This window comes from Protopterus annectens, chromosome 8.part0 (assembly GCF_019279795.1).
Source record: "Protopterus annectens isolate FY-2018-M chromosome 8.part0, PAN1.0, whole genome shotgun sequence".
NCBI lineage: Eukaryota > Metazoa > Chordata > Ceratodontiformes > Protopteridae > Protopterus > Protopterus annectens.
Window position 1 is genome coordinate 1,837,606,544 of NC_056741.1, and position 15,714 is coordinate 1,837,622,257.

The following is a 15,714-nucleotide window of genomic DNA, read 5'->3' on the forward strand; positions in this document are numbered from 1 at the left end:
ATGCGAATAATAATTAACAAATAATGGTTAATAATCTTAGTGCCGTTTTTGCTGCTTACAACTTACTCTTTCATATGCTACCTATCATTAATTGGTAAGTGACTAAGTTATAGAAGTCAGTTCCAAAAATAACAAAGTGCCATAAAGAGCATGTTAAAGTGGAATTACACAAAGTCTGTATAGCTGAAAATATGTTAACATGTCAAAAGCTTTCCATAAGCTGACGGGATACTCTAGCAAGTGATGGGATGTCTTGTCATCAGCCCAGATATTAAACTCCCCCTGAAGCAAACCCTTTTGATGCCTTAATACTGCGGCATTGATGAAATTCTTAAACTCTTAGAACAGCAGACCAAAAGCCATCTAAAAATTTGTTCCTGCTCCATATTCATTGGAGGTGATTATGCAACAATGATGAATCGGAGCCATGACATGCATGGGCTTACATCCACACACCTCCCATACATACTATCACATCTCAGGCATCAAATAAAAGATACTAACTAGACATGCTAATTGCTAAATGTGGCTGAAGTTCTCAACTGGCCAAGGCTCAGTTTTAAATGTAAGGTCAGTATTTCACAATAGGTCAGAAACAGTGCTCAGTCTTATAGAGGAAGACTTCATAATCATTTAAAGTACTCATATTGAGACCACTGAAAAGTATAAAAAAGAAATATGGACATGGGAAAGAAAGAGAGATTTAATATGGTGCAATATTTATGCAAAGGTGAAAGCCAAATTAATCAACATAAAGAAGGTAGCCCCAAAGATATTCAAAGAGCAATACAGGCAAAGGCATCCAGACATGGAAAATTTCACAATAAAAAAAATAATATCACAGAGAGGGAATGCAGAAAACAAGATGAGTAAAGTAGAAATTAAAAAAAAAATAAAAGTTGAAGTTATGGAGTGCCTGTGAAGTGAAGGATTTGATGTAGAAGGTCTAACACAGGTTACATCACAGCATGATGGAATGAGTCCCGAAAGTAAGGAGAAACAGGAAGATCAGGAGATGTCTGAAGAGGAAATATGGACATGGGATATAAAAATAGATTTATAATGGTGTAATATCTATGCAAAGGAGAAAGCAAAACTAATCAGTACAAAAAATATTTGAAGAGAAATGCAGACAAAGGAATACGGACATGGAAAACTTTACAATACAAAAATAAAGAGACAAAGAGGAAAACTAGATAAGGAGATTAGTAATGGAGAAGTTAAAGAAATAGAAGCAGAAGTTATGGAGTACCGTTGAAGTGAAAGATTTACTGTAGAAAATCTAATTCAGAAAGCACCACAACAGGATAGTTAATGGACTTCCAAATTAAGAGGAAACCAGTTGAATGGGAAGCAATTGGTCAGGTGCCATACAAAGATATTTTGGAGCCTTCCAGAAAACCAGTATAAATGTTCACTTGGAACTGGACAGCAAGGGAAGGAACAGGAAACTTTGGAAACTCTGACGCAGTTAATGTTGAGGAGTGATAGGCCCTTGAGTTCCATATGACAGAGCAATGGATGGCACAGGATGAAATTGAACAGAATGTGCTACAGGGAGATGCAATAGAACTTTTTATAGAATGCCCGCAGAAAATGGAAAACAAAAAATGTGACTTCAGTTTAGAAGAAAACGAGCTAAGAGAAGAGTTGCTTGACCAAATAGAGATAGATAGACATATTAAGATCAATGAAAGAAACAGACTGCAGAAGGTTAATAAAACCCAAAAAGTTAGAAGTTTGATAAACAAATGAACACAGTAATTAGGACTGTCCATAGAGATCCATGCAATATAATAGAAGTAAACATGATATATTACTGTGCAGCTAAATTAATAACTGATAAAGTTCCGCCACAAGAACACAGGGTAGTGAGGAAGAGAAAGTGGAGAAATTGAATACCATCACGGGCAACTAAGATAAGAAGCATCACTGTTAGAAAAATATAGAAGAGGGAGCAAATCAACAACAATACTTTGAAAGATCGACGTGATAAATGCAATGCACCGTATCAGAACAGATCAGGATCTATCATGCACTATCGCAAATAAACTAAAAATCTCAGCACAGGCAGAAAAACTTAGAAGATATGCAAATAAATATAAAGGAAAAGTACAAAATAAGCAATTTATTGATGACCCAAAAAATTTTTTAGAGAACTGGGAAACAAGGTAAAAGGAATTGAAAGGCCATCAAAAAAGTATCTATGAAGATCCTGTGAAACATAACAAAGATGCTAAATGGACAGAAGAAGTAAAAGAAAGAACAAGAAGTTTAAAGGTGCAGGATATGAAATGGGATGAAGTAACAGCCAGAGAGATTGAAACAAAATTACGAAAAGCCTCTAACTGGAAGACCCCAGGCCCAGATGCTGTACCTAACTTCTGGTTAAAGGTATTAACATCTTTGCACAAAGATTTAGTCATGAGAAATAACTATTTATATGCCGTCCCGAACAGACACCAACCTGGCTAACAACAAGAAAAACAATGCTCTTACTTAAGAGTAAACCTGCAAGTTACCCTAAAATTATAGACCAGTAACTTGCTTTCCGATGACGTATAAACTATACACTGGAATTAATGCCGACAGAGTTTATAGTCATTTAGAAGAAAACTCAATTATGGCAATAGAACAAAGTGCAATAAAAGAAAGTCATATAGAATAAAAGATCATTTGCTGTTAAATAAAGCCATAGTGGAGAACTGTAAAAAGGGGAAGAATCTAAGTATTGCATGGATTGACTATAAAAAAAAGCATTTGATAGTATCCCACATTCATGGATAAAAGAGTGCTTAAAAATGTATAACATATACCCTACATTGATCGAGTACATTACAGTGACCAATAAACAGTGGCAGACCACTTTACAATTAAGTCATGATAAAGGAGAAATTATTATTCCAGGGATAAAAATTCAAAGGGGGATATTCCAGGGTGACTCTGTCACTGCTGCTAGTCTGCCTTGCCCTTAACCCATTAAGCTGTCTATTTAACAGCTTATGAATCCAAAAAGACGTCTCGCACCAGTTGCAGGCAAATGTTTTATTCAAAACAGCAGTGAAAGCTTGTAAGCGCTTTCGTCTCAAGTTTAAAACAATACAGGAACTCCATCAGACAAGGTAAAAAGAGTTAAAACTGCATTTAAATAAAGCAAGGCATATTACATTTCCTCTTTACAAACTTAAAGGGAAATCATGCCCATAACCAAAGGCTATAGTCCTGGATACCAAATGTAAAAATGTTACATATTATTGCACAGTACAAACTTAAATTGCTAGTATAATGTTTAAAACATATAATAAAGGCATATTAGAACATATTAAATGTTTCATAAATATATACATACAATTATACTGGTGCTTCAAAGGGCATAAAGTTAATCACTCAGAACATGCAAGTTGCTATTCTGCCTTGCCCTTAACCCATTAAGCTGTCTACTTAATAGCTTAGGCCATGGCTATAATTTGGGTCCTAGAAAACAACAAAGTGTAAAGACTTCTTATCTTCTCTTTGTCGATGATTTAAAACTGTATAGTTCATCAGATGAGGACCTGAAAGCACAACTGCAAGTTCTCAAAACTTTTTCAGATGATATAAGAATGTCATTTGGTCTTGATAAATGTGCAAAACCAACCTTTAAAGCAGGAAAACTGCAGCACCAAGAAAACATCAGTTTGGGACAAGAATGTGATATAAAAGAACTTGAGCAAGAGGGAGTGTATAAATATTTGGGAACTGATGAAGGATCAACAATAAAACATGAACTAATGAAAATAAAAACTTAGTAAGGAATATTTCAGAAGAGTTAAACTAATCCTGAAAACAGCATTGACATCTAGAAATAAAATCCAAGCTATAAACCATTTGCTCTTCCTGTCCTAACTTACAGGTTTGGAGTGATTCACTGGCCCCAAAACATATTGGATAAATTAGATAGGAAAACAAGAAGGTTGCTTCATGCTCACCAAATGAATTATAAAAATCAGTGCATACCAAGATTATTCCTCATTCCGAAGGAAGTATGGGCCTCCTTGAAATTGATTACATGTATAGATCTGCAATCATGGGACTCCACACATATCTGCTGACCTCACAAGACCCAAATGTAGTGAAGGTTTTGAAACATGAGGAGAATAAATCTAAGATGACTTCCCTGCTTAGGCTAGCAGAAGTATATTGGTGTCAAGCAGGAATGGAAATCAAACCCAAGTAGATAAAAATCAGGCAGCAACTGAATTTGCTAAAAAAAAACAAAAGAAAGAATATAAGGTGCAGGATCTGATGAGAAGGCAAGAAATGTGAAAAATGCATAAATATAGTTGCAAGTATAGAAAACTTCTTGATTAGGGACGAATGCAGGAATGGTTAAGGAGAGGCAAATTCAAATCAAGAAATGAAAGGTTAATACTGGTGGCACAAGATATTGGGCTACATACATGTTGGTTTACAAAGTCCACTGAACATGTGGAAGAAACAGACAAATGCAGGTTTTGTAAAACAAAATTGGAAACAGTTGCACACCTTGTTGCTGGTTGTGACATACTTATGGCAGAAGGACTGTATATTGAAAGGCATAATAATGTGGCAAGACTGCTGCACTGTGGATTGTGCAAACATTATGGTAGTGAAGTGGCTGAAAAATACTGGCAACATGAGCCGCAAAGCATCATAGAAATTGATGAAGTCTACATAACAGCAGATCACCTATTACCAACAGTTGAAAAGATAGATGCTATAAAACAGGATATAGGTGCCCATGACAAAAGTAGCATTGATCAGTGAAATCGCCACACCCAGTGACTACACTGTATTGCATATAGAGAGACACAAAGTCATAAAATATCAGGATTTACAGGAAGAAATGAGAGCAATGTAGAAGAAGGATACCCAGACAGGTCCAATTAGGAAGCAGGAGCAACGGGTCTTATAGAAAAGAATCTACAATTGTATTTATTCTTTTTACCATGAACAGCTACCTCCTAATACTTGTATTAAAAATATGCATCTTTTATCTCTCTCCTTCAGTCATAATATACAGTAATAGTAATCACATGAGGATTTCTTTTCTTTTGCTTCATTTGTCAAAATTCTATTACTATGATTACTTAGTTACACTGCTATGTTTATTTTCTCTGCGGTGGTGGTGCTGCGGTAGCATTGTTGCCTCACAGTAAGATGTTGTCCTGTTCGATTCTCAGCTAGAGCATTTTCTGTGTGTAGACATGCGTGAATGGGCGTACCTTCATTGAAGGTTGTGCGTCAGGGCTGGCAACTCAACACGTAAAAATCTGCTGCCAATCATTAGCGGACCGGAGTTCCGCTGTGGCGACCCCTAACCAGGAAAAGCCAAAAGACACAACAACAACTGTTAATATTTTCTATTTCTTTAAATAGTTAATCATATTGTAATGTTTATGGCGCTTTCCTCCCCAGGCCTCTGCTGAAAAAGGACTATTCCAGCTCAGCCGAACAATCCTGGTCAACAAATGTAAAATAAAATAAATAAATTTAGATATGTTACCAATACATGTAGCCCCATACGAATTGCAGAAGGAGTCATTACTGAGCACATTGCTAGTGCTACGAAGAGCACTTCTATCTGGCATCAAATAATAAAACAATACTAATTTCATGAGCTTTAATTGTACTTTGACTCTGGAATGGGGTCCATTACTGTCACTGTATTAGAAACACAAAAGACTTGGAGAAATTAAAAAAAGATTGAGGCCACTGATGTATAGATCCTACCAATATTCCTGTTTTCTAAGACATGCACATTGGATACTTTTTACAGACAGGAAAGTCTCCTGTCCACAGTTTTGTTTACACAAAGATATGATGGTGGTAAGAAAAACTAGCGGGGATCTGACCTTCCCTTTCTAACAGTGTTCTTGTGTAATAGTTGTCCCCAACTATTAGCCCTTAGGAATCTCCTGCTGTCTGCAATGACAATATACAGCAGTTGGGACCCTAGGTGGCTATAAGCATGGAAGCTACAAGAAGATTCTTTTTATAATAAAGACCTATTCAAGTTAAAATCAAATTGCCCATTTAATTCCAGATGTGTTAGCAAAGGAGGATTGCTATACTAGAACAACTAAATATGCAGGAAACAGACAATAAATAGAGAAACTGCACACAAGGTAATAGAGTACAAACATATTGAGAGTACTATTTCATATAAATAATGCATATCCCTTGTATTAGACTGCAAAGATGAGTCAAAGTACCACAGACAACACTAAACGTTAAAGTAAATAACACATCAAGGAGGCACTGTACCTAATAAAGCTGTGATACATTTGTGTGAATCAATTAAATAAAAAAATAAACACATTGGCAAATCAAGTAAAACGCTTCTTTGGCATGTACCTGTCCAAATACTTGACAGAACTTTAACTCCCACAAGGTTTTCTCACCAAAACAATCAAGAGCTTAAATCATACGAACTGCAATGATCATCTTAAAACTTTGTCCCTATTCTCAATATCATACAGTCTGCTGAGGGGGTGACCTCTGCCTCACATACAGAGCTTCAAAAGAAACATTCCTTTCAGATGTACTTCTAATCTGCAAGCCCAGTGGTGGCATAAACACACGTGAGATCCTACTTTATTCTGCAGTATAAGTAAAACTAGAACATGTTGGAAGGATAGATATGTATCACAGAGAATTCTACTTCTTTGGAATAATCTTTCTCTCCACTTAAAACAAAGTACTTCTCTTACGCAATACAGTAATTTACTGATAACATTTCTCCAGCTATCATAAACTCCTTCTTTCTATGTGAACTCAAAACTTTCTTTATCTTAGAAACCATGACAGTAATGTACTGCTAAAATTTCTCCACCTCAGTCTGTATATAGTATGTTCCAACTTTATTACTTATTTGTCATGTATAATCACAAAACATATATATATATATATATATATATATATATATATATATATATATATATATATATATATATATTAGCAATTCTCAAGTATCATGTATACAGTGTGTGCAAACTCTATTGTTTCTTTGGTACTTACGTATTACTGCAACCAGATTTTCGTGGTTCCAAATTTCGCATACTTTTATAGAAAGGAGGCCATGAAACACTGCAATGTGGTATTTACTGTGTTTACTGCTGTGGATTAAGTTTGCATTACCTTCAGGAAAAGAAACATTTCCGAAAACCCTCTTCCAGTTTTTGCATGCATTACACATGCACACTTACATTATCATGTCTGCTACCGTTCTGATGAATGGATTCCTTGCACTGAATGGAAGGCTTCCTTCAGAGAAGGCAAAACATCCCTAATTTTGCCTCATGCTTTTGCCCTACCCCTCGTAAAATGTTAGAGTTTCTGGTGAAGGGGTGAGGATTACAGACATGTCAATAATACCCGACAAGTTTCATACTTTGTGTATGAAAAAATACACTTTGATGTTAAGCATGGTGTTTTATTAACTTTTAAAGTGAATTAGAGTAATATCAAAGAAAGGTTCCTGGTTACTCCCAATTACTTTTTGGATTTGCCCCTGATTCTTCAGCAAATAAAGTAAGATCCATGTAAGTATGAAAATCTTAAGCCTGGCATTATGGACAAACAGTAAACATCAGCGATTCGCAAGAAAATGAAACATTTTACGAAAGGCAGGGCAGACGTTTCGGCAACATGCAGTTACAGGAGAAATGAGGCGCGTCATCCACAAGTAAAAATTTCACCCGTACTCCTCTTCTGGGCTCATACCCGCTGAGACAGACTAACGCTTAATTCTCAACAGATCCCTTTTTAGGTTAAGCAACCTGTTTCCACACACACCGACAGAATAATGTCAGTGCGGAAATCTGGTTGCGATAATACGTAAGTACCATTTCTTTTACTGTAGCCACAATTTATAGTTCTCTGATATTGTTCTAATCTTCTCTTTATTCATGTATATAGAGTGTCCTAACCATAGTGCTTATTTTTTTATTGTATCCAAAAATTGTACCCCAGTATATTGTCTTAGTCTTTGTAAATAATGTCAATTGGTAATTTGCTTAATATATTCTCTGGAGCTTTTCTCCCCGGGCATCTGCTGAAAATGGGCATATACGCGATCACACTTTCCTGGTAAACAAATGTCAAATAAATACATAAATAATCTGGATGAATGGATGGGATGCTGCAAAGTCATCCACAGAGTAGCACCCTTGTCCCTTATAGAAAGGGATAACATATAAATGTTCTGCCTGTTCTGGGTTACTTGCCTATAAACTACAAGGGCAAAAAGCTTCATGGAAATACATGGCTAGGCTTCGAAAGATCCAAACCTTGTAAGTACTTATGAATCTATAACCTCTAGAATAAAACCAAACTGATTCTGATCATATTTGTACCAGGTTACCTTAGTGCATCCTACAGGAAAACGCAGCTCAGTGTGTTGCATTACAATTTTCATCAGTGTGCTTTTCACTTACCTGGTGAGAAGGTACAGAAGGATGGTAAATAGTGCAAAGCCAGCAGAAATTCCACAGCCGACATAGGAGATATACGTTAGTGGCATGGATGCAGTAGTGCTCTGAATCTTTAGGAACACAAATATTAAAGTGAATATACTATTTTATGTCTTACTTTTACTATGAAACAATGTAATCTTTTGTCATATTATGGTACACATTATTTATAATTTTACAGAGCATAATGTTGGCAGGCTAGTTAGATATTGTACTGAATATTATATTCATATCTTTCCTTTATTTCACTCTGAGTTTTGATTTTGAATCACAATTTTTTCTTATTGCACCCATAACTCTTATCATTCTCTGTTAACATTAAGACTGCTTATCAAATTTTCATATTCTTGTGTCCCATCACTGAAATTTCTACCATACTTCTCTTTGTCCCACTTATTAGATAGCATAACAGACATCTGAAGATGAAACACAATGTATTTTACAGTAAAAGTGATGTGCTCAACCCACAGCTATGCTATTAGCAGTAAAAGAACCATGGACTTGAGGGTTATCTCAGTCATCACTGATGGGATCGTTCACTGTGTGGAAAGAGCTCAAAAGGAGGTGGTGATGGAGTTGTGGGGGTCTCGAGGTGCTTGGGAAAGCTGACTGCCTCATAGGTTTGCTGCGTTATTCCAGAAATGAAATCTGCTAGCTTCTTAAGTAAACATTTATTCAATGTCGATCTTAGTGTAAAGAAGACTGAAGATGTTTACTAGCTGGTGATGGAAGGAAATGCAAAATGTATCTGAAAGCGAACAATTTTGTAGTGGAGTGAACAATGGGTCATAACAGGGTAGCCATGCTGTTTCATAACCATCAAGTAGAGACTCGAGAAAGTTGTGATTACATTTTTTAGATGTGACTAACAGTTTGACCTTAATAAGAACTGAACTGTGATATTTAATGGGATTATCTACAGCGTAAATAAAGCAATTGGAAATCATTGGAATAGAGGATGCAGAGATTTTTCATGATTAGCAAATGGGCACTGAACTTGTCAAATGCCACATCATGGAAATACAGGAAAACATAACAAAGGTGGCCAAAAAATTGAGCAGGCAGAAGAACAACTGACTGTAATGGAGGACAAGACAAGGAGGTAAAGTTTGAAATTTTGGCTTTCTAAAAGATGAAAGTGGATCTGACCTGATGAATTATATGCAACTTAGTGTGGCCCCAGTTCCACTGGGATGAAAGACTTAAAGCCTTGACTCTGGCTCAAGTAACCCAACAAAGATTAGCAGCTCAGTTGTTTGATGGAGCTGGCATGGGAGGAGAGGAAGGGGATACTCTGTGGCCAACCAATCCCACATTCCCTCAGAGGAAAGGTAGCACTGCAAGAGGTGGTCCTAAGCTGGGTAAGTGTGCCACTTCAGGTGTAGCTTGTACTCACATCAAGGGAGGGCATTGTAACCCTGTGGTGATATGGGTCATCTGCCTGCCAAAGAGAGGACAGAGATTGCAAAATACTCACTGTGGATTGTAATGGGGAAGCAATTGTTAATAATGGAGTCAGACAGTAAGCATGAGAAGGGTAGATCTATAGATCATAGGTGTTTACCAGGTTAATGACCACAAGGACCTTTTTAAACCTAGGCTTCTGTAGGCTGGATTCAAACCCTTAATCACTGATTGGATTTTTGGTATGTTATGAAAAAGGTCAAGTTTTCTGGCAATTGTTTCAAACTGACAGAAGATTATCAGTGGCTGATTGACCAGAGTATGTCAAGCATGTTTACTTTGAGGCTATCTTAGCTGAACCATAGACTGACATTTCTCACTTCACTAAGTGTTTTGGTCGGTTTGGTGGTGATTTTTGAGAGTGAAATGCAGTGGTAATAAAGATAAAAGAAATGCATTCAAGATTAGTGAAGTCACAAGTCAGGAAATATTGCAAAGAGGTGATTAAATTGCATGAAATGGCTACTACTAGTGTACTAGAGGGTGAGTGGGAACAGAATCTGTTTTGGTGGAAAACAGATGATTATGTGTACAATTTCTGGAACAAGGTAGATGGACAGGCATGAAACTTCCACTTGCATACTTGGACAGTACAACTCTTGCAATACTAAATTCATATTAGAATGTTCACCCAATATACCATTGAAATTAGTAAATTTTGTCATATGTGTCTGGTAAATGATTTCTTTTTACTTTATGTATATATGGATTCCTTTAAATCCTTGAATTAATATAACATCGACTCACATACCAGCAAGATGATTTCAGTGAAAATTTAAATGAATGAATTACCAGAATGGCATATTTTACCTGTGGGAAACTAAGCACTTGACAAACTTTGCCCTTTTCGCCAGTGTAGTGCAAGCTAGCAGTTGGTATATTTAGTTAGGGGGGTGCGGGAGGCAAAGTCCTACGGTATAGTCCTATGGTCTACGGTGGGTTTAATTTGCTTGTGTTTTTGTTTTAGTTATTGGCGGCCAAGTGGTTAGTTTCCCAGAGGTGAAATATGGCATTCCAGTTCATTTATTTATTCAAATTTTCACTGAAGTCATCTCACTGTTATGCGAGTTAACATTATATTAATTTGGTGTTATGCTATAGATCTATGAGACCTGTGATAACATGTAGTAAAGTATCAAACACAAACGCCAAAGTAGATAAGCAAGTGAAACAGGAAACCAATAGGTAAAAAAACTTTATGTAAAACAGCAAAGCTTTCGGATACAATCCTTTATCAATACTAACACATACAAAATATACCATTGCTTTATATAGGTCCAAACAAGTCATATGACTAGCACCCAATGTAGTCACATGATGAAAATTAAAGCAACATGAAACCAATAAGACATTTTAAAAAACAAATATTTTAAAACATATATCACAATCTAGATCTACTACGCTTGACCAGTATTGGTTTTAAACTAATCATACTATTTAAACCAGGTACAGAATCACTGTTCAGTCTCAGGATCCAGTTATATTCTTTGGTCTCCAGGTAATTATTCAAGTCCCCACCCCTAAGGGTAGGTTTAACAGAATCAATTACCCTAAACTTAAAGGAATGATGATGCCCACAATCAACTATATGCTTATACAAAGCATTCCTTTCATAGCACCTTCTGATCTCAGACTTGTGCTCGACGATCCTTTCCTTCAACTTGCATGTGGTTTTACCGACGTAGAACAACAATACCAAATATACCACGTTTCCTGTTTTACTTGATAACATGTAGTAAACACATCACAAATTCGACACCTTTTCGATGTCAAACAAAGAATTAACAGAGTTCAGATAAGTGCTCAAAAATTCTGCTTACAGAAACTTAATATAGCATATCACTTAATAAACATATAGCATCAGTTTTACAGTCATAACACAGGAATTCAGACTTTTTTTTGCAAAACAGTTATGTTTTGTATTATAAAATATAACCATCTGTGTTTTTTTCTGAAATACTGGGAAATTATTCTGGTCATGAATCATAATAACTGCCTTTTACAGTTGACAGATATCTGGATTCCACCGGCTGATGAAATCATACTTTTGTGTAAGTGATGATGTCAATTTAATCGTTAAATATAAGGTTAACTTCATAATATTTTAGGATATAATTATTCATTAGCTATAGAATCTTACTAAGCCCTTTTCTATGATTCAGTTGTAAAAGCCTTTTCCGCTAGATGGGGATTAAAGGATATAATTATTCATTAGCTATATTATATTACTAAATGCTTTTAATGGCTTAGCTGTAAAAGCAATTTCTACCCGACGTCTTTATGCTTTAGTGCTTTGGTGATTGGAATATACATGTCCAGCTGTCAGTCATTTTATTTTTGTAACTTTGTCGACTGTGTGGGTAGGCAGATGTTAGATCCACTGAAGCTAACTGACTTAGTTCAAGAGAGATGTGTTTCACTTCAGTTAACAGAAAGCCCAAATGATTATAACTCTCAAGCAGATAATCCGTTGTCACATCTGCTATTTTCCAATTATTTATGCTCACCCCCTTCCTGCTTAAAAGGAAGGTCTATTCCACAGTATACTCCATGTATTATAGTCCAATGAAGAGCAGTATGCCAGAAGTGCTTAATTTCCCATATGTCATTCATCACTAATAATAATTTATAATATATCACAATACGATGCCCTTGATAACAACAGTCTACCTCCTCACTACTCTTCCACATATCCTGTACTCCCTTGAAAGCTCCAACAGATTGCTTCTTCCATCATACATTTTGATGGTTTGATCTGTGAGTTGATATCTCTTTCCATGGAGGAACTCCACAGACAAGGAAATAGTTTGTCCCTTCAATCTGCTGCCTCTGTCCCTTCTTCCCCACATCCGTGCTTCCTGTTTAGGATGGACATTTCCCACCTCCATCACACAATCTTGTACACCAATATCATTCCCACTTTCCTCTTCTGGCTCTAGTGAGAAGAGGTCTATCTTCACTAATCTCCAGCCATACCCTTTCCCATCCATTTCACTCACCCTTATGTTGATTTCTTCTGGACTCCTTTCCAGCTGTTTGCTGTCCCTTTCCTTATGTTGTCTCCAGATCTGTACACAGTATTCAATGTGAGGGCTGAACAGGGCCTGGCAATGTGGAAGCATTATCTCTTTGTGTTTGTAAAATAAATATGTAAAATCACCAAATTCGAAAAAAGCAGATCTCGGGTCCACAGCTCGAACAGGAAAAAATGTTATTGAAATTAGAATCTTCTAACTGCAGTCACTCTCCTGTTTCAAAAAGAAACTCAGTTGTCCGTAAATAACTCAGGTTTATTATAAAACACAGAACACTCCATAGACATAGGTTTTAGTGGTTAAGCGCTTTCATCTGACTCTCTCAGATTTCATCAGAACCACCATTAACACTTGGCACACCCCTTTTATACTTAGTTTGGCGCCAAAAAACAACAGTTAATTAACAATATGTCTTAAAAACATTTTATAAAACAAATATTTAAATTTAAATAAGTTTGCATCAACTCCTAACCAATGCATCTGAAAACTGGGACATATGCCCTAATTACCAGTACATACAAACATTTGTGTGTCATAATGAAACCAATTCATATTCATATAATATATATCCTACCCTATTTATTAATTATTAAAAAGGACATATAATAGTACTGTAATCCTAGTGATTGTGTAAATAATTATATGATAATAATAATAATAATAATGTTGATAATGATAATACTAAAAATATCATTCCCGGTCCAAAACTAAAAAAGGTTTGATACTAATAAAATCGTTTAGACCGGGAGGGGATGTGGCATCACAAATGATTTGCCACTCACTCTCCTTGTAGGATAAAAAAGTTTTCCAGTTGCCCCCATACACTGTCAATTCCACCTGATCAATAATTGTAAACTTGAATGTGTGGTCCTCTCCTTTGTCTAATACATGCCTACTCAGTGCATTTTTAGTGTCCTTTTTCTTTATTTTGTATAGATGTTCATATATCCTTGCTTTGAGTTTCCTCTCCGTTTTGCCTACATAGTAGGCAGAACAGATGGTACACACAGCAAGGTACACCACCCTTTGACTGTTACAATTGCCCTTGATACTCTTCAATCTGGTTTTTAAAAAGTTGTCTAATCTAATAATTTTATTCTCATTAATGTTTTTACAGTAATTGCAACATCCACACTTTTTTGTCCCACTCCAAATCTTATTGTTGTTTTTGTTACTTAATTGTAACTCTAATAATTTTTTCAAGTTTGGTGCAGTTTTAAATACACAAGTCAATTGACCCCCTATATGTGTTTTAATATTATCTGTAGAGATTAACAATTCCCAATATCTTTTGAGAATGTCTTTCACTATGTTTGAATATGGGTTAAATCTTATTACACAGACTGTCAAGTTAAATCCTGAACAGATCTTTTTGTTCTTGGGCTCAAAGTGGACACCTAGTAAAGGCTTGTATTTGATGTTCCAATTCTTTTTAACAAAGAGCGTTACTTCTTCCACCATTCTACTCGGGTAGTTTCTTTCTAAAAACATCCTAGCAATACCCTCAATTTCTTTCTCCATGATATCTTTTGTAGATGACATCCTTGCTGCCCTGATGCACTGTCCCTTTAGAACGTTCTTAAAAATGTGCTTAGGGTGACAGCTGTCAAATTCAATGTAATCATTTGAAAATTCAAACATAGTGAAAGACATTCTCAAAAGATATTGGGAATTGTTAATCTCTACAGATAATATTAAAACACATATAGGGGGTCAATTGACTTGTGTATTTAAAACTGCACCAAACTTGAAAAAATTATTAGAGTTACAATTAAGTAACAAAAACAACAATAAGATTTGGAGTGGGACAAAAAAGTGTGGATGTTGCAATTACTGTAAAAACATTAATGAGAATAAAATTATTAGATTAGACAACTTTTTAAAAACCAGATTGAAGAGTATCAAGGGCAATTGTAACAGTCAAAGGGTGGTGTACCTTGCTGTGTGTACCATCTGTTCTGCCTACTATGTAGGCAAAACGGAGAGGAAACTCAAAGCAAGGATATATGAACATCTATACAAAATAAAGAAAAAGGACACTAAAAATGCACTGAGTAGGCATGTATTAGACAAAGGAGAGGACCACACATTCAAGTTTACAATTATTGATCAGGTGGAATTGACAGTGTATGGGGGCAACTGGAAAACTTTTTTATCCTACAAGGAGAGTGAGTGGCAAATCATTTGTGATGCCACATCCCCTCCCGGTCTAAACGATTTTATTAGTATCAAACCTTTTTTAGTTTTGGACCGGGAATGATATTTTTAGTATTATCATTATCAACATTATTATTATTATTATTATCATATAATTATTTACACAATCACTAGGATTACAGTACTATTATATGTCCTTTTTAATAATTAATAAATAGGGTAGGATATATATTATATGAATATGAATTGGTTTCATTATGACACACAAATGTTTGTATGTACTGGTAATTAGGGCATATGTCCCAGTTTTCAGATGCATTGGTTAGGAATTGATGCAAACTTATTTAAAATTAAATATTTGTTTTATAAAATGTTTTTAAGAAATATTGTTAATTAACTGTTGTTTTTTGGCGCCAAACTAAGTATAAAAGGGGTGTGCCAAGTGTTAATGGTGGTTCTGATGAAATCTGAGAGAGTCAGATGAAAGCGCTTAACCACTAAAACCTATGTCTATGGAGTGTTCTGTGTTTTATAATAAACCTGAGTTATTTACGGACAACGGAGTT

At 35.6% G+C, this 15,714-nt stretch overlaps 1 protein-coding gene across 1 annotated transcript in view; it reads right to left on the minus strand.

The window, feature by feature from the left end:
- LOC122809665 (adhesion G-protein coupled receptor G5-like) overlaps positions 1–15,714 on the minus strand; it is a 472,088-nt gene that overhangs the window by 154,417 nt on the left and 301,957 nt on the right. The window contains exon 9 of the mRNA XM_044081327.1: positions 8,457–8,563. Coding sequence (XP_043937262.1) covers positions 8,457–8,563 — 107 coding nt within the window. The remainder of the gene's footprint in view (positions 1–8,456; positions 8,564–15,714) is intronic.